We start from the raw sequence: 22,961 nt of genomic DNA on the forward strand, positions 1-22,961 counted from the left end.
GAGCCCTAGGAGGATAGGGAATGATGAACAGAAGATAAGAAGACTTGCAGCCATTAAAAACAGAAGGGGGATGGACAGAGGATCACACCAACACCAGGAAGAAGTAGGTCTAAGTGACTGTGGACTCCCTATTAAGAAAAAGAGGCTTGTCCCCAGAGCTGATCCAGAGAACAAAAAGTTGTACTGTCTGCCAGGAGCTAAGATTCAGGATGTGGACCTAAAGCTGAAGAGAATCCTAATGAGATTAGGAAAGAATCCCCCAATAGTCCTTCACTTGGGAACAAACTATACTGCTAGATTCTCTCAGGAATGCACCAAGGAAGACTACACCCAGCTAGGGAAAACACTTAAAGATATGGAAGTAGAAATTACCATATCTGAGATGGAAGCTAAACTCAAACACCTTGATGGGACCAAATGGGGGCACCCAAATAATCTCCATCTGAGAATATTAGAGGAACTGGCACATGAAATTTGTAAACCCAATAGCAAGGCTTTTTAATTAATTTGCAAACTCAGGGATCGTATCCTGTGACTGGAGAATAGCAAATATAGTACCTATATTTAAGAAAGGGGAGAAAAAGTGATCCAGGAAACTGCAGGCCCATTAGTTTGACCTCAATTGTATGTAAGGTTTGATAACCAATTCTGAAAGAGAGAATAGTTAAGGACATAGAGGTAAACGGTGATTGGGATAAAACACAACATGGTTTTCCAAAAGGTAAATCGTATCATACAGCCTTATCTCTTTCTTTGAGGAGATAACTAATTTTCTAGACAAAGCAAATGCATTAGATCTAATCTATCTGGATTTCAGTAAAGCATTTGATACAGTTCCACATGGAAAATTACTAGTTCTATTGGAGAAGATTAGGATTAATATGAGAATCAAAAGATGGGTAAGGAACTGGTTAAAGGGGAGAATACAATGGATCAATCTGAAACATGAACTGTCAGCCTGGAGGGAGATTACTAGTGGAGTTCCTCAGAGATCGGTCATTTTCATTACTGATGTTTGCACAAAAAGTGGAAAGTCATTTGCAGATGACACATAGTTGGAAAGTACTGCCAATACAAAGGAGGAACAGAATATCATACAAGAAGATTTGGACAACTTTGAAAACTGTAGTAATAGAAATGGGATGAAATTTAGTAGTGCAAAGTGCAAGGTTATGAATTTAGGGACTAACAACAAGAATTTTTGGGGACCTACCTGTTGGAAATGAGAGAGGAGAAGAAATACTTGGGTGTATTGGTTGATCACAGGATGAGCTACCAACGTTAGGTGGCCATGAAAAAAAGGCTAATGCAATCCTAGGATGCATCAGGTGAGGTATTTCCAGTAGAGATAGAGAAGTGTTATTACCATGATACAAGGCACTGGTGAGACCTCATCTGGAATACTGTGTGCAATTCTGATGTCCCATGTTTGAGAGATGAATTCAAATTGGAACAGATGCAGAGAAGGGCTACTAGGGTGATCAGAGGAATGGAGAATTTACCTTATGAAAGGAGACTTAAGAAGCTTGACTTGTTTAGCATAACAAAATGAAGGCTGAATGGATATATGATTGCTCTTTACAAATACATCAGAGGGACAAATGCCAGCACAGGTGCCGACTTCTTCTGGCACAAGTGGGTGCTCGACCCCCCCCTCTGCCCCCGGCCCAGCCCCGACTCCACCCCTGCCCCACCCCCATTCCAACCCCTTCCCCAAAGTCCCTGCCCCAACTCCGCCCCCTCCCTGCCCCTATTGGACTCCTTCCCCAAATCCCCGCCCCAGCCCCACCTCTTCCCTGCCTCCTCCCCTGAGTGCGCCCTGTTCCCCCTCCTCCCCGCTCCCTCCCGGAGCTTGTTACACTGCGAAAGAGCTGTTTTGGAGTGGCAAGCGGGGGAGGTAGGCGGAGGAGCGGGGACAAGGCGTGCTCAGGGGAGGAGGTGAGGTGAGAGGGAGCGGGGGGGCAGGAGGGGAGCTTGGCTGCCGGTGGGTGCAGAGCAGCCACTAATTTTTCCCTGTGGGTGCTCCTGCCCCAGAGCACCCACGGACTTGGCGCCTATGAATGCCAGGGAGGGAGATGAGTTATTTAAGTTAAAGGCCAGTGTTGGGGGGAAAAAACCCAACTCCAAACAAATGGATATAAATTGGCCATCAATAAATTTAGGCTTGAAATTAGACAAAGATTTCTAACTATCAGAGGCGTGACAGCCTTCCAAGGGGAGTAGCAGGGACAAAAAACCTAACTTGTTTTAAGACTGAGATTGATAAGTTTATGGAGGGGAAGGTATGATTGCCTACAATGGCATATGGCCCAGCCTCCACTGCCTTTAGCAAATATCTTCATTGGCCGGAGATGGTACACCAGCTGGGGAGGGCTCTGAGTTTCTACAGAGAATTTTTTCCCAGGTATCCGGCTGGTGGGTCTCACCCATATGCTAAGGGCATAACCGATCACCATATTTGGAGTCGGGAAGGAATTTTCCCGCAGGTCAGATTGTCAGAGTCCCTGATGGGGTTTTGCCTTCCTCTCCAGCATGAGGCATGAGTCACTTGTTGGTTTAAACGAGAGTAACAATGGATTCTCTGTAATTTGAAGTCTTTAAATCAAGATATGGGGACTTCAGTAACTCAGACAGAGGTTTTGGGCCTATTACAGGGGTGGATGGGTGAGGTTTTGTGGTCTACAATGTTTGGGAGGTCAAACTAGATGATCATGATGGTCCCTCCCGGCCTTTAAAGTAATACACATGGCCAGTCCCCAGCATGATATTTACAATAAGCAGCATGCTCTAGCCAAGGAAATACACTATTTCTTTTCAAAGGAGTAAGTAGCAAGATATCCCCATCAGTTTATAGCTCCCCTTCAACCATCCTGCACTGTGCTAGCAGTATGAGACTAATGCTGGAAATACAGCTCTGGTTGACATCTTCCCCTTCCCTCTCTCCCCGTCCCTCTTTCCCCCCACTCGGCATGCATGGCCACATATGTAAAGGGCAGAATTTTTCTCTTAGAACTTTGCTTATAAAATATGATCTTTGCTGTCGTTAGAAGTGTAGCTGTCCATATGCATTTATTTTAGCTGTACTTCTATATTTCACTGTCTGTCTGCATTGCTATCATAAACCTCAATTTTTGAGATTTCCTCTCTCAAATCACATAGGACAGAAATCTGCCATGCAAGGTGACAGGTACGATTCATATTTTCTTTTCAACAAAAAAACAACCCTTTTTTAATTCTCTAAATTGATTTTAAGTTATAAAATTGCAAAATCAGAATTTCTCCACCTTTACCTTTACTAAAAAGTGTCTTTTCTTTTCTTTTCACAATGGCTTTAGTGTCATTTGACTTAGGAGTGATTTCATTTTGAAAATTTGCTACTGAGAAACGAAGTTGAGTTTTTTATATTTTACAAAACTTAGTAGTAGAACAAGCCACCTTATTGTATAAGCAAACCTAATAATGCTGAAACATTTCCTCACTCAAACATTTCGGAGTATGCCACCATCACTAGGATGGAGGCCATAGTTTAATTGAAGGGAAAGAAAACACGAAAAATTTGAATCCACAGCTGTTATATTAAAATAACATTAAGGGTCAAACATAAGCCTCATAGCTGTTAGATTTGGAACTGAGGCTGCTACAACATCCTGTTCTCATCTTCTTAAGTCTAGTGATTGTAAAATGCCTGGGGTTTTTTCATCTTGGGTCATCAAATGAAGTGAGACGACTGTTCCCTCTTACTAGGAACAATAAGGATGAGTTAAGTTACAATTTTATTTAGAATCTCTATAGGTATCTTTTTCTCCTTTTAGTATTACTATGACTTTTTTACATTTAATATAGTAACAGAACCAAAACCTCATAATTTTCTAAGTATTCCATGAATGACAACTATTTAAATGACTCTTAGACACTGTTTTCTTCTTTGAGTACTGGTCCCTGTGTGTATTCCATTGTGGGTATGCATGTGCTCCATGTGCCTGAGAGAGAGAGAATTCTTGCAAGCAGTGTCCGTTGGTCCGCTCCTGCGCCCTTGCCATCCTCATGCTTTGCACCAAGAATATAAGGGGCAGGGTGAACTGACCACCGCTCCAGTTCCTTCTCTACCATGAATCCAATCATTATCTGAAGCAGAGGGGAAGGAGGGTGGGTAGTGGAATACAGATAGGGGCCACACATCTCAAAGAGCTCCAGTTACAACCAGGTAAGTAACTTCCCTTTCTTCTTCAAGTGGTGGTTCCTATGTGTATTCCACTCTGGGTTTTGACAAGCAGTAGTCCGAGAGGAGAGTGTGAGGATGCAGAGTATGGCTGCTTGTAAAACTACAGCCCCAAAGGATGTGTCAGCGGAGGAGTCTTGGAACAAGACATAATGCCTCATGAATGCATGCATGGGATTCCATACAGATGCCCTGCAAGTGGCTAGCAGACAGTGCGGGGCAGTGCGGCAGAGCTGCCTAATTTCCTAATATTGTGTAGTACTGCAGCTCATAGATTTCATCTCAAGTAGGGTGTGTTAGGATCAAAGCGTTAAATACATGTTTGAAAATGACTGTTGACAGAGTTCCAACATAGTTTCCTCACCAAGGTAGACAGTTGATTTTTGTTTTTTCTTTTATAGAACTCTGCTAGCCAAAACATAACCTGTCTGTGCCTAATTTTTCTTCATCCATAACCTTCCCACCTTTGTAAAACAGATTTAAAGATGGAAGGAGTTAAATACGTGAAAAATATTATTATTTATTATTATTTGTGGGGTGTGTTTGTACGAGTATTTTGCAGACCTTCTTTAAGGTCAAAAGTTGTGTTATTTGTTATTTGTAGTGTTATTTGTTTCAGCTTCTATTTTTTTCCAATTTGTTAGGATCTCAGCAGCAAGGATACGAAGAGAGACTTGTACATAGTTGCACATGTAATTCGAATAGGTACAGTATGGTTTGCTAACTAATTTTTTTTTATATTAGCTCAAAATGAAAAATATTTTTAAAACCTATCTTATACTGAATTGACGCTGTGATCAATTTAACCAGTTAGAAAGCTCCATCACAGACCCTACCTCTTTGTAGAAACAGAATTTCAAATCATGGCATTATACATAAGTGTTAATACATTTTAGTAATTGCTAGACAGTGATTTTCTTGATCTGGAACACAAGACTTGAGTAAATACCCATTTGGAAAGAGAAGATATCAGTTTTATCATGTACCCTTCTAAACTTTGCACGCAAGATGTAGGAAAGGGGGAGATAAAGCTCACTTTTTGGAGAGGATGTCAGCGTACCTGGTCATTCAGAATTATAAATCATTTGCAGATGGATAAATACAGGGAACTCTTTTTTGTTGTGTGCCCAGTGACCATAAATGGCAATAGCAGCTTTTTGAGACACACTGTTAGCAAAAAAACCTGCTTAATGGGGATGCATTTAGCCAATGCCAAGGTGTTAAGATATCGGTGTTTTAATTGAGAAGAGGCCAGGTAAATATTTCTTGTATTTGTGTAATGTACAGTATTTTATTTCTAGTTTTTTCAGGCTGTTTAAAAATCTCATCTCTTAATGGGACAATAATTTAATCAGAATAATAGTCAGTCTACAGAAATGGCCCAGTTAAAAAGTTTCTATGTAACAATTGACTGCATAATTCATATATAGAAGAATATGAAAAGAGGGACACAGACAGTTCTGTACTGTAGTTTATACTGTATGTATGTATACACACTCACATAGAGACAACAGAAAGATAGGAGCAGAGAGAGCAACTGCATGTTAATTTCTAACCAAGCTGTCTGTTTCAGGTCGCATGCTGCTAAATGATTCCAAAAAAGGCCCCTCCCACCTACATTATCGTCGCCCCTATGGCTGTGCAGTATTGAGCATCATGGATGTACTTCAATCAATCTCTGAACTAAAGGAAGAAAAAGATTTTGTTCTCAAAGTTTACACGTGAGTAACTCACCAGAGGGAGAAAGAAACTGAGTGAGCGATTAGTATAGGTTAGGTGTCTTAATACTACATGAATACGCATGTGCCACAAACCAGAGATTCAGCACTGAGCTATAAATGACATGTAAAGGACTTATAATTTTTTGTGAGTTCCTCTCCCTGACAGGTTAGCATGACCTGCTCTCATGCGTACAAACAAATAATCTAAATAAATCTCTTGCAGAAATGTGCAAGCGTGTGATGCTTACATTGATGAATTCTCCAGCCTTCTAATTCATTTTACTTAGCTGGCTGATGCTAATGCTGAGCTCTTTAAAGAATAACCATTGTACCCCACTTTTTAGATGTTTCTTTTCATAGGGAAGCAAACTTGGGGATGAGGGGGGAGAGCATGAGCAGGGAAATTTCTACTTACCCTTGCTTTTTCGTACAGCTGCAAGACAGCTAGTGAGCCTGAGGGAGATATACTAAAACTACATGCAGCTTCATTTTAAAGATATGATGTTTCAGCCAGGTTGCATGACAAGAAGACACATTTTGGAATATTCCTTGAATATATATCACTGGGGAGAATTCATAAACTGTTCTTTTTCCTGTTTCTTACTGATGTTGCTCTCAGTGCTACTAAGCGTAACTTTTAAAAGCTTAAAGAATGGCTAAAGCAGCATTCTGCGATCTGGGGGTGAGAGAGAGAGAAGTCTAGGTTTGGGCACGGGGGTGCAGGGAAGAGGAAAGGAGCAGTAAGGGTGGGGAAAGCTGCATGACCATAGATCCACTCTGAATGTCCACTACAATAGTGCTGCTGTGACTAAATCATTTGGCATCTCTTTGAAAAACTACATTCCCTCCCTGCACTTGAGGCTGTTTCCAAATGCACGTGGCTATAGGAGCCACTCATGCATACCTGACTACAGTTTTAAGAAGCACATCATCAGCTGAAGCTTTGTCTCTGCTCCCAAAAAGAGTACGTCTTCAGGAGCATGTGTCCAGGCTTACAGATTTCTGATGGACACCCCCACTTCTGGTAAGGGGAGAAACAGGCAGGAGGGTGGTGGCCAGGAAAAGGCAGCAAAACATAAGAGAGCAAAAATGTATGAAAATGGAAAGCAGAAAAGGCGGGGGGAGATGAAGGGGTAAAAAAAAGCATGTAAACAGGGAGACTAAGGGGAAAAAAGAGAGACTGGACAGAAAAAAGCAGAGATCCTGCCATGCCATAAAGGGTTGTGGGGGCTTCCATGGAGCCCATAGACCAGTCTATCGCATATAAATAAAAGCCGGGGAACCACTGGGTTAAAGACTGAAATGTTGACTGTCTTTCATAATACGAGTGAAGACTTTGCTGATGGAAAAGCATGAAAAGTTCAAGCATATTTCTATTGCTCAGTCAAGTTTGTATATTGACATCTTATTTTGAACCTTTAATATGCAGTTTACTTCTAGCTTTAACTTCAGTGGCATCATCTGCCTTTGACCTGCTTAAGATAAATCTGTCAGATTCTTCAGGATAAACTGAAATTGTCTGTTTGGCTTCTATTCACAACTGCTCACAGAGGCTGCTTTATTGGATCAATATTGCTTTCTGATGGTTAATTAAACAGAGAACATTGCCAGTTATTTCCTCGGTGTACTGGGATTGTTCATAGACCGTCACTTTGCACAGGAGATCCACTAGTAGTTTACCTTCATCTTTTGAAATATGCTAATCAGATTAGTGAATAAATACCCACACACACCTGACCCAAGACTTACTTCTAGCTGCACATTCCCATCAATATTTAAATTCCATTTCATACTAGTGTTTGAGTGACAGACTTTTAATTGCCTTAAAAGCAACCGTGAGCTGTTCTTTCGCCCCTGATAGATTGTTTTGCAATAACAAGGATTAGTATTTTAGCTGTTGCTTTCAAAGGTTTACAGTTTGAAATATTTTTAATTTTAAAAGGTAAAATACTCAGATTTTCAAGATTGAAGGTGCTTTCTTGTTTTAGGAGCATTAATAGAGATTAAAATATATGTTTGGTTTGGGAATTATGGCAGTAAATTCAGATTATTTTCAAAGTGATTTGCTTGCAGTTCTGAAATTCTTTAGTAGATCTGTGTGGGATTGAAATCTACATGTACTTTCAGTCTGTACAAGCTATGCCATGCATTTGTTGTTGAAGGGCTCTGTTAACACTAGCTGTAGGAGAAATGATAGATGGATCTTGTGTTGGGTCAGAGGTTTAGGTGTCAAACAAAGTAAGGCTTTTGTACTGTTTAGCAGCTGATGGTCCTGCAGCATTCAGTAAGGATGCTGAAAATTGGCAAACATAAAATTTCTTATGGACAACTTGCTCTCTGAAACAAGTGAGAAAATATTCATCAGTTCTCACAGTCACCACCTCTTTAAATAACAGAAAATGTGCAGTAGCTCATGCCAGCTTCCATTAAAGCAGATTCAGTCACTGGTGCACTTCTCCTTCAGACATGTGTGTCTTTTCAAATACCTTTTGTTTAGATTCAGTTTTATGTTCTTGTGCACTGTGCCCACTTCAGGACAAAAAGCTATTCATCAGTATTAGTAACTAAGGGCCAGATTTTTAAAGATATTTAGGTGCCTAAAGGTATACATAGGAGCCTAGTGGGATTTTTCAAAGCTGCCTAACTCCCATTGGGACTTAGGCACCTGGAACTTTCAAAAGTGCCTAGGTGCATACATTCAATGGGAGTTAGGCAGCTTTGAAAAATCACACTGGGCTCCTACCTGCATCTTTAGACACCTAAATATCTTTGAAAATCTGGCCCTAAAGCATTGTCTGCGTTTATAATGGCATAATATAACTTTAGGAACCATAGTATAATTGTATACTTTAAACTGTATACCTTCCTTTCAGTCTATCAGCAGTTTATGTATCTATTAGAAAGTTGTGAATGCCAGAAGGAAGCTAGATTTGAAGATAAGAATTCTAATTTCTTCTTCCTCATTTAGCAGAGACACCACCAGTAGTACAGGATGAAGTGCTCTATCTTTCTCTTCAAAAGTATCAGGATTTAGAATTTAAAATTTCACATGAAGAATTGTGCACTCTGTTTAAACATAGTCTTATCCTAAATGTACATTGAGACTTTGGTTGGTTTTTTTGTTTGCTTTTTTTTTTAATAAAGCACTATACAATATTAAAGTAAAAAATACAAAAGTTGCAGGATCAGATGTAGTATCCTGATGGAATCCTCACTATTTTACTGGTGGATTTTATTGTTTTCTACTCCCTACGTGGGCTGGCATACCATAATTGAATTGATGCTTACACTGTACCTAGAAGTATGTGTCATAGCATCCAGTGTTGTCATTTCTCTTGTGGTGTATACTGTTTCTTTTGACCTACATTTTATATAGTCTATATTATAGGATATTTATATTTCTTTCATATTGCAGTAACCCTCATAAACATCACTGTTTAACATGGTACAGATTACCCCTCAGACCTCACAATTATTTAATTTCTTTTCTAAATTTTAAATGAATTTTTTTTACTTATGAAAGATGTTGAATTGACAGCGTTGGGAACTGAAGTCCTCTATTTAACCACAAATCAGATAAAGCATGTTAGGCACTTCCCTACACTGCCAACTACTTCTGTGCTTCAACAGAGCTCCCATAAGTTTCTTTTCAGAGTTCTATGTGAAGTACTAGTAATACACGTAGTGACCTAGCCAGATCCTCCCTACCTATGACCAGGTGCTCACACTTTTGCATACCCAGAATGGCCAATTCTTGTCTATATGCTGTTTCCACAGCCACCATCACCCCACCCTTCAGGCTGCAGCTTTACAGCTTCAATTAATTCCCTGAATGGACCAGGCAGCCAGAAGGTTGTGCATAAAGTTAACTTTTCCATGGAGAGAAAAGGGGAAATCATTTGGCCCCATTGACTGCAGAATCAGACAGAACTGCTGTTGGGAAATAAGCACTCTGGGTGCTGCATTAGCCATATGCATCTGGGTCTGGAAGAGTGGCTGTGTACATTTGCATGGCCCTAAGGTCACTAGCCAGTTTCAACCTTGGCCATAAGGGGCCATTCTGGAGCAAAAGTGTCATATGGTTCTTGGTCTACTCAAGATAGTTAAGTCCCAGGCAGACTGCGAAGAGCTAAAAAAGGATCTCTCAAAACTGGGTGACTCAGCAACAAAATGACAAATGAAATTCAGTGTTGATAAACGCAAAGTAATGCACACTGAAAAACATAATTCCAACTATACATATAAAATCATGGAGTCTAAATTAGCTGTTACCACTCAAGAAAGAGATCTTGGAGTCATTGTGGATAGTTCTCTGAAAACATCCAATAAATGTACAGCGGCAATCAAAAAAGCAAACAAAATGTTGGGAATCATTAAGAAAGGGATAGATAAGAAGACAGAAAATATCATATTGCCTCTGTAGAAATCCACGGTACGCCCACATCTTGAATACTATGTGCAGATGTGGTCACACCATCTCAAAAAAGATATATTGGAATTGGAAAAGGTTCAGAAAAGGGCAACAAAAATTATTAAGAGTATGGAGGCTGCCATATGAGGAGAGATTAATAAGACTGGGACTTTTCAGCTTGGAAAAGAGACTACTAAGGGGCGATATGATTGAGGTCTATAAAATCATGACTGGTGTGGAGAAAGTAAATAAGGAAGTGTTATTTACCCCTTCTCATAACACAAGAATTAGGGGTCACCAAATGAAATTAATAGGCAGCAGGTTTAAAACAAACAAAAGTAGTAATTTTTCATACAACACATAGTTAACCTGTGGAATTCCTTGCCAGAGAATGTTGTGAAGGCCAAGACTGTAACAGGGTTCAAAAAAGAGCTAGATAAATTCATCAATGGCTATTAGCCAGGACGGGCAAGGATGATGTCCCTAGCCTGTTTGCCAGAAGCTGGGAATGGGCAACAGGAGATGGATCACATGATGATTACCTGTTCTGTTCGTTCCCTCTGGGGCACCTGGCATTGGCCACTGTCGGAAGACAGAATACTGGGCCAGATGGACCTTTGAACTGACCCAGCCTGGCCATTCTTATGTCTCTCTGCCCAGACTATCAAGCTGGCCAGTTTGGTGGAGATTTTATGATGTGGATATCTGTGTGCTAGGAGTTAGACTGACACTACCAATCCATTGCAAATACTATAGATGCCACTAGATGGTACTAACTTTCAGTCACTATCAACTTGGGGTGGATTCAGTCCAGTGACCTAAAGATGAAAGGTCTATATCTCATTATCTATCTATTCCTCCTTTTTTTTAAATTGCAGTTAAAGAGTTAAACGAGTGAGCTTGTTAACCTATTTTGCTCCATCATTACTCTTTGGGTGCATCCTCCCAGGTCCTTTAAGTTTAACTTAACACACACAGGGACATAGAATTTCTGTGTTCCAGCAGTCCATCTAGTCAAGCAGTCCATCTGGTACTGTATTCTGTTTACAAATGGTCAGAACCAGAGTTAAGAACCTTGCAGCAGGCATATGTGGAATAATCTGACCCACATATAAGTCTCATCCTGATTTCTGTTAGTTAGTGATTGTCTTAAGCTCTGAAGTACAAAGTTAATATCCCTTCCAAAAGTTATATTTTCATTAATAACAACATCTCTCGATATTCTTGATATCCATATAAATATCCAATTGCTTTTTGCATTTTGCTGCTTTCTTGGTCTCAACAACTTTGTCTAGCGATAAATTCCACCATTTAACTACATGTTGTATGAAAAAACATTTCCTCTTATTAGTTTTGAATTTTCCACTTTTTATTTCATTGAATGTTACCTTATTCTTGTGTTACACACACCGTGCAGGCCTTTTAATAGAACAGTGTTCTGTTTCTGGATCTTGACCTTTTCCCCACTCCGAGACAGTTGGGCTGCACCTTTCTTCCTCATATACTAAAGGAAGTTCAGGCTTAACAATACTCTTTATGCCTTCATGGAAGATTCGCAGTGTTCTCAGCCACCATTGCATTCCCCAATCCTGGAACTGGTGTATTATGGACAGATCCCCTCAGCATAAGTTAGAACAGTCTGAAGGCCTCATATCAGCAGTCAGGGTGGTGCTCCCAGTGTAGAGGAAGCTGTGGGTGGGAAAATGAGAAGAGACTATGTGATAAAGAAAGGATTTCTTGTAAACCCTTGATTAAAGAATGAATGAGGTGAATTTGTGGTGAAAGTAGGTGTAGGAAACAGCCTTGTGGCAAAAGTAGCAGCTTGGGTTGAGATCTAGTGTGGGCACCTTCTACTGTTTAGGAGTTGTCTGGGGCTGAGGGTGGGAGAAAGCTTTTCCTTTGCAGCCAGGGGAGAAGCATGTATAGACACAGGGGAAAGAATTGTTGCCTGAGTAGAGCAAAAGTTTGTTTTGTGTTTCTGGTTTGGCTGGAGCCTGACAGCTTTAGCTTGTCTCAGGGTATGTCTACACTGCAATTAAATACCCATGGCTGGCCTGTGTCAGCTGACACGCACTTGTGGGACTCAGGCTAAGGGGCTGTTTAATTGCAGTGTGTAGATCTTCAGGCTTGGATTGGAGACTGGGCTCTAGGACTGTCAAGGTTCCTCCCCCACTCTGAACTCTAGGGTACAGATGTGGGGGACCTGCATGAAAACCTCCTAAGCTTACTTTTACCAGCTTAGGTTAAAACTTCCCCAAGGTACAAATTAATTTTATCCTTTGCCCTTGGAATATCCACTGCCACCACCATACTCTAACTGGGTTTACTGGGAAACGTAGTTTGGACACATCTTTCCCCCCAGAATCCTCCCAACCCTTGCACCCCACTTCCTGGGAAAGGTTTGGTAAAAATCCTCACCAATTTGCATAGATGACCACAGACCCAAACCCTTGGATCTGAGAACAATGAAAAAGCATTCAGTTTTCTTACAAGAAGACTTTTAATAGAAGTAGAAGTAAATAGAAATAAAGGAATCACCTCTGTAAAATCAGGATGGTAGATACCTTACAGGGTAATTAGATTCAAAACATAGAGAATCCCTCTAGGCAAAACCTTAAGTTACAAAAAAGACACACAGACAGGAATAGTCATTCTATTCAGCACAATTCTTTTCTCAGCCATTTAAAGAAATCATAATCTAACACGTACCTAGCTAGATTACTTACTAAAAGTTCTAAGACTCCATTCCTGGTCCATCCCCGGCAAAAGCAGCATACAGACAGACACAGACCCTTTGTTTTTTCTCCCTCCTCCCAGCTTTTGAAAGTATCTTGTCTCCTCTTTGGTCATTTTGGTCAGGTGCCAGCGAGGTTACCTTTAGCTTCTTAACCCTTTACAGGTGAGAGGATTTTTCCTCTGGCCAGGAGGGATTTTAAAGGGATTTACCTTTCCCTTTATATTTATGACAAGGACCCTGCAAGGAGGAAGTATTCCAGAGCTCAGGCTCCAGTCCAAGCCCGAACGCCTACACTGCAATTAAACAGTCCCTTAGCCTGAGCTCCGCAAGCCCAAGTCTGCTGTAGACATACCCTCACAGTGTACAATTGCCATAACTGAGCTACTCAGCATAGGGCCAGATAAGCTTTTTCAGATGAAGAATATAGGAAATTCAAATGAGACTGAAAGGTATATAACATTTAAACAGAGATTTTACAGGTGTGCAAATCAGAACGATTGTACAAAAATTCAGTTTATGTTACCGTTCTTTTAGAGCCTGCCTTCTTGTTGTTACAGATTTATGTCTGAATAAGATAGTTCCTCTCACAATCCAGTTTTTCCTGCTCTTAATCCTGCAGTCATGTTATAACCTTGCAAAGGTTATATCACAGGTTATATCACAGCTATAAGCTCATTACATAAACCATGAAAAGATTTACTTTATTAATAATACATTTTAATTATATACCCATAAAACTATTTTTAAAATGAAGTAAAAACTAATAAATCTAAATGTATACATCATTTCTTATTTCATTTTTCCTGGTCGCCTGTATTTTTATATTTCTGTATGGCCTTTTTGTCTTTAATTCTTTTCTCCTTTTACCTTATCTCCACTGGTTTTCTTTTCCCTCTTCCCTTAAAATTGTAACCCTTCTGCCTGTCAGAGTTGGCAGCAACAAGGGCCGGGTTCAGTATCTAGGGGTTCCATTCCAATAACACAATACAAAACCGGCTCAAGCCCACACCCAGTGACCTGGGACAAATATATACCACCCCCGCTGGGCGCCTCCAAGAGGCAGTACTTCCCCTCTCGCAAGCACATAGTCTGAGTGTAGCAAAAAGCCTTTTAATAACAGAAAGAAACAATGTGGCATTATGTTGGGGAAACACCACCAACAGGATTCATAACACAGCCCATGAGCCAAAAAAAACCCACCCCAAGCAAATTGGGGCATGTCCTTTCCCTTTGGTTCTTGAGTCCTGCAACCCAAAATTACCCAAAGTCCCAAAAGTCCAACGACCCAAAAGTCTCTGTCCCTGGTCAGGGCAGCCCCAGAGTTCAAAAGTTTATCTGCAGAGTCTTACCTCCCAATCTGGGTGGAGATTGGGGTGGGGGGGGTTAAGGGGCACCTTATGTGGTCCAAAGCTGATGGCTCCACCTCTCCATGGGGCTCTGCTCTGCCAGCCGCCCCATGAGCTGCTCTAGGCATCCAACAAACTGCTTCGCTCCAGCAGCCACTCCACTCTGCCCCGCTCGCCGTCCCGCAAACTGCTCCGCTCCACCAGCTGCTCCGCTCGCCATCCCACAAACTGCTCCGCTCCACCAGCTGCTCTGCTCTGCTCGCCATCCCGCAAACTGCTCCGCTCCACCAGCTGCTCTGCTCACCGTCCCGCAAACTGCTTCACCATATATCTTCAGGCTCCCCCACTACTTAACACTCAGTGATTTCAGCTCTTAGTATGTTTAGCTCTTTTGTGATTTCAGCTTGTAGCAGGGGAGCCTCAGTGCTGGTGTACCATTAGCCCAAAGTGAATTCAGCTCAGCAGCCTGTAATTAGACTCCTTAATGGAATCAAAATTAGCTCTGATATTCCGCAGCGGAGAGAGGAGGAAGTGCAATTAGCATGCAAGGCCCTTACCAGGGGGGCCCATACCACCAAGTATTAATACCTGTCCCCAGCCTCTCTCAATTCACAGAGTTTTGGAACCCATGTCCCTTGCCTAGCGAGTGCTACTTAGTTGATGGCGAGTCCCTCCATCATAACAAAAGGCCAAGTACAGTTCCACTGTCCTTGATTCCCATAATCAGGGTAATAACAATTTATTCTTCCTGCCCCAATAACAGAGACACTGGGGATCCCACAGCAGCCAAAGTGACCATATGGGCAGCTATGGCCTCATTCTAGGCCGGGTGGGTGTGCCTATGCAAATGAGATCACCCCTGAAGTTCTTTTCCACAACTTGCCACACCTCACCACCAGATGTCAGGGTGGAGCTCATCCTGACTCTGCTTACAAAATGATCTCACTTTTTTTCTTATTCCTGCTTTCAGTTTTCCTTTTTGTCTTCTCTTCCACAGTCCTATTACTCTCTTCTCCTTTTTCCTCATCTGACACCGAACCTTTTGGCTTTAAAATTCCTTTCTCTCATTGCAAGTATATTGCCTAAATGCTTTTCCTTTTGCAACACTCCTTCATTGCTATTTGCCCAGCTGGGTAGAGCCTTCATTTTACTTCTTCCCCCACAGTGTTTGACATTATAGCCTAATGTTGTGTGTAAAACATTCACCATTGTGAATTTACTATGGAAGCAACCAGCGAAAAAGGAAATTTGGACTGCAAAGGAGGAATTTTTTATTTAAATAGAAATATATTTGATCACTAGTAAAATGCCCAAAGAAAACTATGAAAAGTTTATTGATGATGAATGTATTTAGGTCTAAATTTTCAAACTTGGATGCCTAATATTAAGCAGCTAGAACTAGATCCTTGGCTTTGGCCAAAAAGTATACAGTGCAACTTAAAAGGGTGGTTGGTGCAAAAATGGCTTTAGGCTTTAGGTATTTGTGATACCTAGGTTTTGGGCCAGTTTTGTCTCAGACAGGTCCTCTGGCATAAGGTAGAATAGGCTAAGGACTGCTCTAACTTGGATGTGCTCTCCTAAAACGAGCCACAATACAGAATGCAGGGTAGGCAAGTGACATGGGGCTGCTTGTGGGTAGTGTGTTAAAACCATCTGCTCAATGTTTGCTTGTTTCAGAGAAAGCAAACAAAATCTTGCGATGTAGATAGAGGAGCATAAATTGGCAGTCGTATTCTTGTGTTATATAAATGGTATCATGTTGCAAATATTGTCTGGTATTCTGTTCATATATCATAGGGATGATCTTTCTTAGAATAGAAAGGTATATTAAAGATCAAATTTATTAGATATTCTGGTGTAAGAAAGACCAGCTATACTTGGCTTTAGTAGTTTAGGAAGAAAGGGACCTGTGACAGGATTCCAGGTTCTTGAAAGGAGAGGAATGGATTAATGCCAGTTAACTGAGAGAAATATTGTTTCAAAAACAAGAGGTCAGTGAATGAAATTAATGAGGGATTATAGTATAAGCAGTTTGGGCCAGGTTTCTTAACACAAATGATGGCTGGCATATGGAACAAGCTGCCAGAATCAGCAATAGATTTAAACCAAAAAATCAATTCAAGAGGGAGTTGGACCCATTTATGGAAGCCAGTGTTACCCAGGATTGTAGCACTATCCAATTTATCAGGTTAAAGGATGAGAGAATATAAAGTTGATTTGAAGTTCCTAGCTTTATCAGGACAGACAGCTATTTTCATTCAATAAAAAAGAAAAGAAATGGCCAGGAGTGTTCTCCAAGAAAGTACTTAGTTTCCTTATGCTATTGCTGGACAGCTTGGGGACATAGAAATGGCAAAGGGATTTCTTGTTCATCATGCAGTGGGTGGGAAAGCTTTTAAATTGTATCTAAATTAAACAATTCTAAATGTACTGTGTAGGCCTTATGAAATCTTCTGAATTATTGAATTTACCAGTACAGTACAGTGTCACACAATACAAAGAGAAGCATTTATTTAGACAATAGATATCAACACTGACATGAGGCAGAGATGCAAATCTGCAGTATCTTAAGATAAAAAGTACAAAAAAACCACTTTTCCTCAAAAGTAAATTTAAGGCTGGAGAAAGGAACAGTTCATCTCTGTAAACTAAAGTCCTGTACCCTCAGAACAACATGGATAACATCAGTTCAAGCTTCCCTACACTGCTCCCCTTATGTACTTCACCTTCTTTTTTTTTTTGCAGAGATCCTCTTTAAGAGTGAGAGGGTAGTTCATTCTCTATACCTATCATTCTGCAACAGCCAACAGATATGCCAGATGTGACTTGGGAGAGGGATATTGACACCTGTACAACTAAGATTTAGATTGAGACCTTACAAATCTGGTTGAAACCAGTGGTCTACAAGTGAAAGGGGTCTATACATACTACACTACCAAACTTTTCAGTTATTTAATTCCCTTTTGAACATATTCTGGGAAAATTTAGTTTTACTTTTTAATTCTTTTTTGCACACTCAGATGGTATGCTTGATATATAGCATCCTATTCCCTGTTGTCCACACAACTTTTTGCAGTTATAATATTCAACATTTTCTTAAGGGCTGTCAGGCTAGAGGAGAGCTTCTGGTAACTCATTTTACCTGAAAGAACATGGGTTTGTAATGTGAAAGCTGTAGAAAATGACCAGTTACTTCTTTACAGTTAGCCTGTTACTCCTTATGCCATTGAGTGCTCAAGTTCCACGAACATAAATGCTGAAAAATTGCTGATGTTTTTGTCTGTCTTGACAGCAGTTGGTTTTTCTCCTGTCTAATTTTGCCAACATTATGTGCCTTTTTAAAAAAGAGGAATTAACATGCTTCATACAAGAAAATAGACCCTACAAGGAAAGCCTCGGGGTAAACTGCTTTTATCTTCCTGAAGTTTTGCGTCTTTCCAGCATTTGAAAGCTATGGTCTGTAAAGATGAACAAATGAGGAAAATCAGTAGGGCAGAGGTTTAATTTAATAACAAGCCAACATTACTTCAGAATAACTAGGACTCACTCTTTGCTGTTGAGGAAAAAAATATCATGACTTCAAAGACATCTTAAGAAGTCTTGCAGCTGTATTATATTCAAAATAACCTGGCCAGTAGTCAGAATTGAGAAGATGTTAGTCCTGGTCTAAGTTTTTGTACCAGAAGAACTATATCAGTTAGGAAAGATCGGGGTAGGGGGGTGGTTTTGGTTTTTTACTGATGTAGCTACAGTAGAACCTCAGAGTTACGAACTGACCGGTCAACCGCACACCTCATTTGGAACCAGAAGTATGCAATCAGGCACCAGCGGAGATCAAAAAAAGCAAATACAGTACAGTGCTGTGTTAACATAAACTACTAAACAAAATAAAGGGAAAGTTTAAAAAAAAAGATTTGACAAGGTAAGGAAACTATTTTTGTGCTTGTTTCATTTAAATTAGGATGGTTAGAAGCAGCATTTTTCTTCTGCATAGTAAAGTTTCAAAGCTATATTAAATCAATGTTCAGTTGTAAACTTTTGAAAGAACCACTATATCGTTTTGCTTAGAGTTATGAACATTTCAGAGTTACAAACAATCTCCATTCCTGAGGTGTTTGTAACTCTGAGATTCTACTGTGTATACCTGTACAACCTCTAGTTTGAATGCTGTTATATCAGTGCAGTGGTGCCTTATACCAGTATAGCTTATTCCCTTTCCAATATGGGAATAAGCTATACCACTATAAGGATTTTTATACTAGTATAACTTCATCCACACTAGGGAAGGTCATACTGCTTTAACTATATCAGTATAGATAAAGTAAGACAATTTTAGTGATATAAAGACAAGTTCTTAGCGATATAAATTAGACAAGACAAGGAACAAGACCAGATCATTTATCTGTATCATCAGAACAATGACACTTTATGTTAAGGTTCCATTTAAAAGTAGCTTTAAAAGGGTTAGTAAATGATTAAGCAAGTCCATAGAGTCCAAGAGGTCAAAGGGTTGCTTATAACTATGGCTTATACTTATAACCATCTCAAATTTTTTTTTTTTTGCGGACCACTTGAAAATTGCTGAGGGTCTTGGCGGACCACTTAATGATCTTTCCAAGTGTTGTTTGTACCATTAGCTATTGTAAAGCGCTTTGGATAAAAGCGCTATATAAAAAAACTTAATGATAATTAACATTTTTTATTCTACAAATAAAAGCACACAACTCATATTTTAATATCAATAGTCTTACCTTTCTAATGCAATGGATGTGCCCTCTCTCCCACGCCGTGGCAGCCCCCAAGCTGGGGCTGGGAAGGAAGGGGGTCTTTCCCTCTGTCCTCCGCCATGGCAGCTCTCGAGCTGGGGCTGGGAAGGAGAAGGTCTCCCCCACCGCAGCAGCCCCTGAACTGGGCTGGGAAGGAGGGAGCGGTCTCTCCCCAACCACAACAGCCACAGAGCAGAGGCTGGGAAGGAGGGCCGTCTCTCCCCGGCAGCAGCTGCCCTGGAGCTGGGGAAAGTCGCCTCTTTTTCTGACCGCTGCAGCCCTGCATGTCCCAAATACCCCCCACCCCATCTTCTCACCCTATTGCCCCCTCCCATCCCCCAAGGCTACCACCTCACCTTACATGTGCATCTGCTCCAGCGTCCAGGCACCTAATTAGTAGAGCCATGCCTGCGCGGCTCCACTAATTAGGTGGGTGGCCCTTCATTCTCTCATGTGCGGCCACCCAGGTGCGCACCTTAGAGGGAACTATCTGCAGACCACCTGAATGGAGCTCACGGACCACTGGTGGTCTGCGGACCACAGTTTGAGACCCTCTGATCTATAACACATTCTATGATGTGCTTATAACAATCTTTGACATGCTTTAATGTCTGTTAAGCATTTATTAACCCTTTATATTAAGGTTCCATTTCTAAATGTTTTATAAAGTGTGAGTATCAAAATGTAAAGAAAACCTATACAAAAAGAGAGCTTAAAGAACTCAATTAGCTGTGTAGCATCACAGTATTGATGCTGTAGTTAAAGCTCTGTTAGGTTTTTCAATTCAACTTGCTGCTTTTGAAGGCAGTAGTTAAATGTAGATTGAAACAGGAGAGGGAGCTTGATCCTGCAGGGCTAGAACCTGAGACCATGGTGATGCTGGGCTGCTGTCATCTCCAGGGTTGCCAACCCTCCAGCATTGTCTTGGAGTCTCCAGGAATTAAAGATTAATCTTTAATGAAAGATTATGTTATGTGATGAAACCCCCAGGAATCCGTCCAACCAAAATTGGCAACCCTAATCACCACAGGTAGATCCCTGCGTGGATACAAAATGTGTATCACATCCAATCCATGATCCTCAAACATGTCCACAAATATAAAGCAGATATCTGCAGATTTGCAGGGCTCTATCACAGGAAGCTCCTGCAGGAGGACCCCATGAGGCTGGGCCCAGAAGGAAGTACCAACCCGCAGGACCTGAGTGGCAGCCCACTGACTGATTGGCTGGCTGGCTGACTGGCTGCCAGTATGTAAGACAGGAAGCCATGACAGGGAGTTGTCTGAGCAACAGTACATACTGCCTATCTTGCTTCACATTCTGTGTGTGAGAGATCCCAGACTCTAGCTTCTGATTCTGCCTGCCTCCTGATGCCTGACTCTTAATTTACCCTCCAGCCTATCTTGGTCTCTGACCTCCCAGTAACTGGACCCTGCCTGCCTACTGATGCCGGATTCCTGGTTTGCCCTCTGGTCTATCTCAGACTCTGACCCTCTGGTACCCAACTCGGCTTGAGTCCCAACTCTCACTCTGACCACTAGGTCTGGCTGCCCACGACCTGGTCATGACACACTTCATTACTTAAGAAAGAGTGGGAGCTCTGGGGGAGTGCTGTTTACTCAGAGGAGAAGAGGGAGAGTTGTGTTATGCATCTTCCCATCCCCCACACAATCCCATTTTACTTTAAACCTTGGCTGAAGGATTTCATGTTTTTATATTTCTATACTGAATTTTATCCTAAAGAGCAGGACCCCAGGGTATTTTACAAATGCTTTAGGCCACCTTTGCAGTCCCTGATCCTTGGCTGACTCAGCACTGAGCTAGTTTCCCAGTATAGGTTAGTACAGCTTTAAACTGTATCGTTTGCTAGTAACTCCAAGGGCCTGTACTGGGAGTTGGGGATCGCACATAGGGATGCCCTAGCCCAGCCCCCTTCTCCCGTTACAGACTAGAAGTGGCGGTGATATACAAGGCATTAAAGTGGCTCTGTAACACTGGAAGTTTCCCCTATATAGGACAAATCCTCCATAGGCCAGATCTTCTGGGTTTAGAATACCTTTGCACTGGAAAACCAGTTTAAAGCAGCCCTAACCAATCAGAAAATCTGTCCCTATATATTTGGTGTGGTTCCGTATTGTACCCTTGCTCAGATCTGCAGCCGTATATGGGATGGGATGGAGCTGTGGTTACTGATAAGAAGTGTTCAGAGTCATTCTGCCTGTGTAAGGTGGAGGCATGCACAGCAGTGTATCTCCTAACACTGTACTTTGGTTTCATTTTGACTCAGAGGAAAGAGAATCAGACAGTCAATTTCTGCATGTCCTTGGCCTTTCTTTGCGACTCTTCCATCCAGGTCCTGCTCAAGTCCAGTTCCTGCTTAGTTATTAGATCAGGCAAGATCTGATTACATGGTAAGCTGGGTGCAAGCAAACAATGTGTGTTTTAAATATGACTAAATGTAAATATATACATCTAGAAACGAAGATTGTAGGCCATATATACAGGATGGGGGAACAGGATGGGGGACTCTATCCTGGGAAGCAGTGATTCTGAAAAATCGTGATGGCTAATCAGCTGAACATGAGCTCTCAGTGGCCAAAAGGACTATTGTGATCCATAAAAAGGGGAATCTCGAGTAGAGTAGAGTAGAGACGTTATTTTACCTCTGTGTTTGGCGCTGCTGTGACCACTGCTGTAATACTGTATCCATTTCTGATGTCCACAGTTCAAGAATGATGTTGATAACTTGGAGAGGGTTTAGGGAAGAGCCATAGGGCTTCTTAAAGGATTAGGAAACTTGCCTTATAATGATGGACTCAAGGAGCTCAGACTAATAAAGAGAAGGTTAAGGGGTGACTTGATTAGTTTACTAACACCTATATGTTAATGTTTGATAATGGACTTCAGTCTAACAAGGTCTAACAAGATCCAATGGCTCGAAGTTGAAGTTAGATGAAGTTAGATGAATTCAGACTGGAAACAAGGCGTAATTTTTTAACAATGAGGGTAATTAACCATTGGAAGAATTTACCAAAGTGAAAAGTTCCCCTGGTGTTATCTGGACCAGTGATCTGCTAGGTCACGCCAAACCTCGACTCTGGGATCCAGCCTTACCTTGCTCTGCTGTGAGAACCCCCACTCCCAGGCTGTTCACGCACAGCCTCTATCATGCAAGCTGCTCCCAGCTACATGAGTGAGCACTTTTGGCCAGCCGCTGCTTAGATTGTGCAACCGAATGACACTAGCCAATATCTCTGGTCCCAGACCCAACCCTAGGAACCTCTGTCTTGCAGTGTCCAGTTATGCCCACTGGACGCTGCAAGCTTGTATGAGTTCATCAATTTAACAAAGAAATTGATATGTACCAGGCTTGTTATCCCAAGGGGAGTCTCTGACATGCTTCAGACCAAACACACTGCTTCTGGTAGAATAAACAAACAAATTTATTAACTACAAAAGATAGATTTTAAGTGATTATAAGTCAAAGCACAACAAGTCAGATTTGGTCAAATGAAATAAAAGCAAAACGCATTCTAAGCTGATCTTAACACTTTCAGTGCCCTTACAAATGTAGATGCTTCTCACCACAGGCTGGCTGGTTGCTCTTCAGCCAGGCTCTCCCCTTCGATCAGCGCTTCAGTCGCTTGGTGGAAATGTCTGTAGATGGGGGTGAAAGAGAGAGAGCATAGCAAACGTCTCTCCCTTTTATCATATTCTTTCTTCCCTCTTGGCTTTGCCCCACCCCGAGTCAGGTGAGCATT

The 22,961-nt window shown here is 41.3% G+C and overlaps 1 protein-coding gene across 1 annotated transcript in view; it reads left to right on the forward strand.

Moving 5' to 3' along the window:
* DOCK3 (dedicator of cytokinesis 3) overlaps positions 1 to 22,961 on the forward strand; it is a 608,598-nt gene that overhangs the window by 424,163 nt on the left and 161,474 nt on the right. Inside the window, exons 12-13 of the mRNA XM_077821606.1 lie at positions 4,864 to 4,924; positions 5,793 to 5,940. Coding sequence (XP_077677732.1) covers positions 4,864 to 4,924; positions 5,793 to 5,940 — 209 coding nt within the window. The remainder of the gene's footprint in view (positions 1 to 4,863; positions 4,925 to 5,792; positions 5,941 to 22,961) is intronic.

Source organism: Eretmochelys imbricata, chromosome 7 (assembly GCF_965152235.1).
Source record: "Eretmochelys imbricata isolate rEreImb1 chromosome 7, rEreImb1.hap1, whole genome shotgun sequence".
NCBI lineage: Eukaryota > Metazoa > Chordata > Testudines > Cheloniidae > Eretmochelys > Eretmochelys imbricata.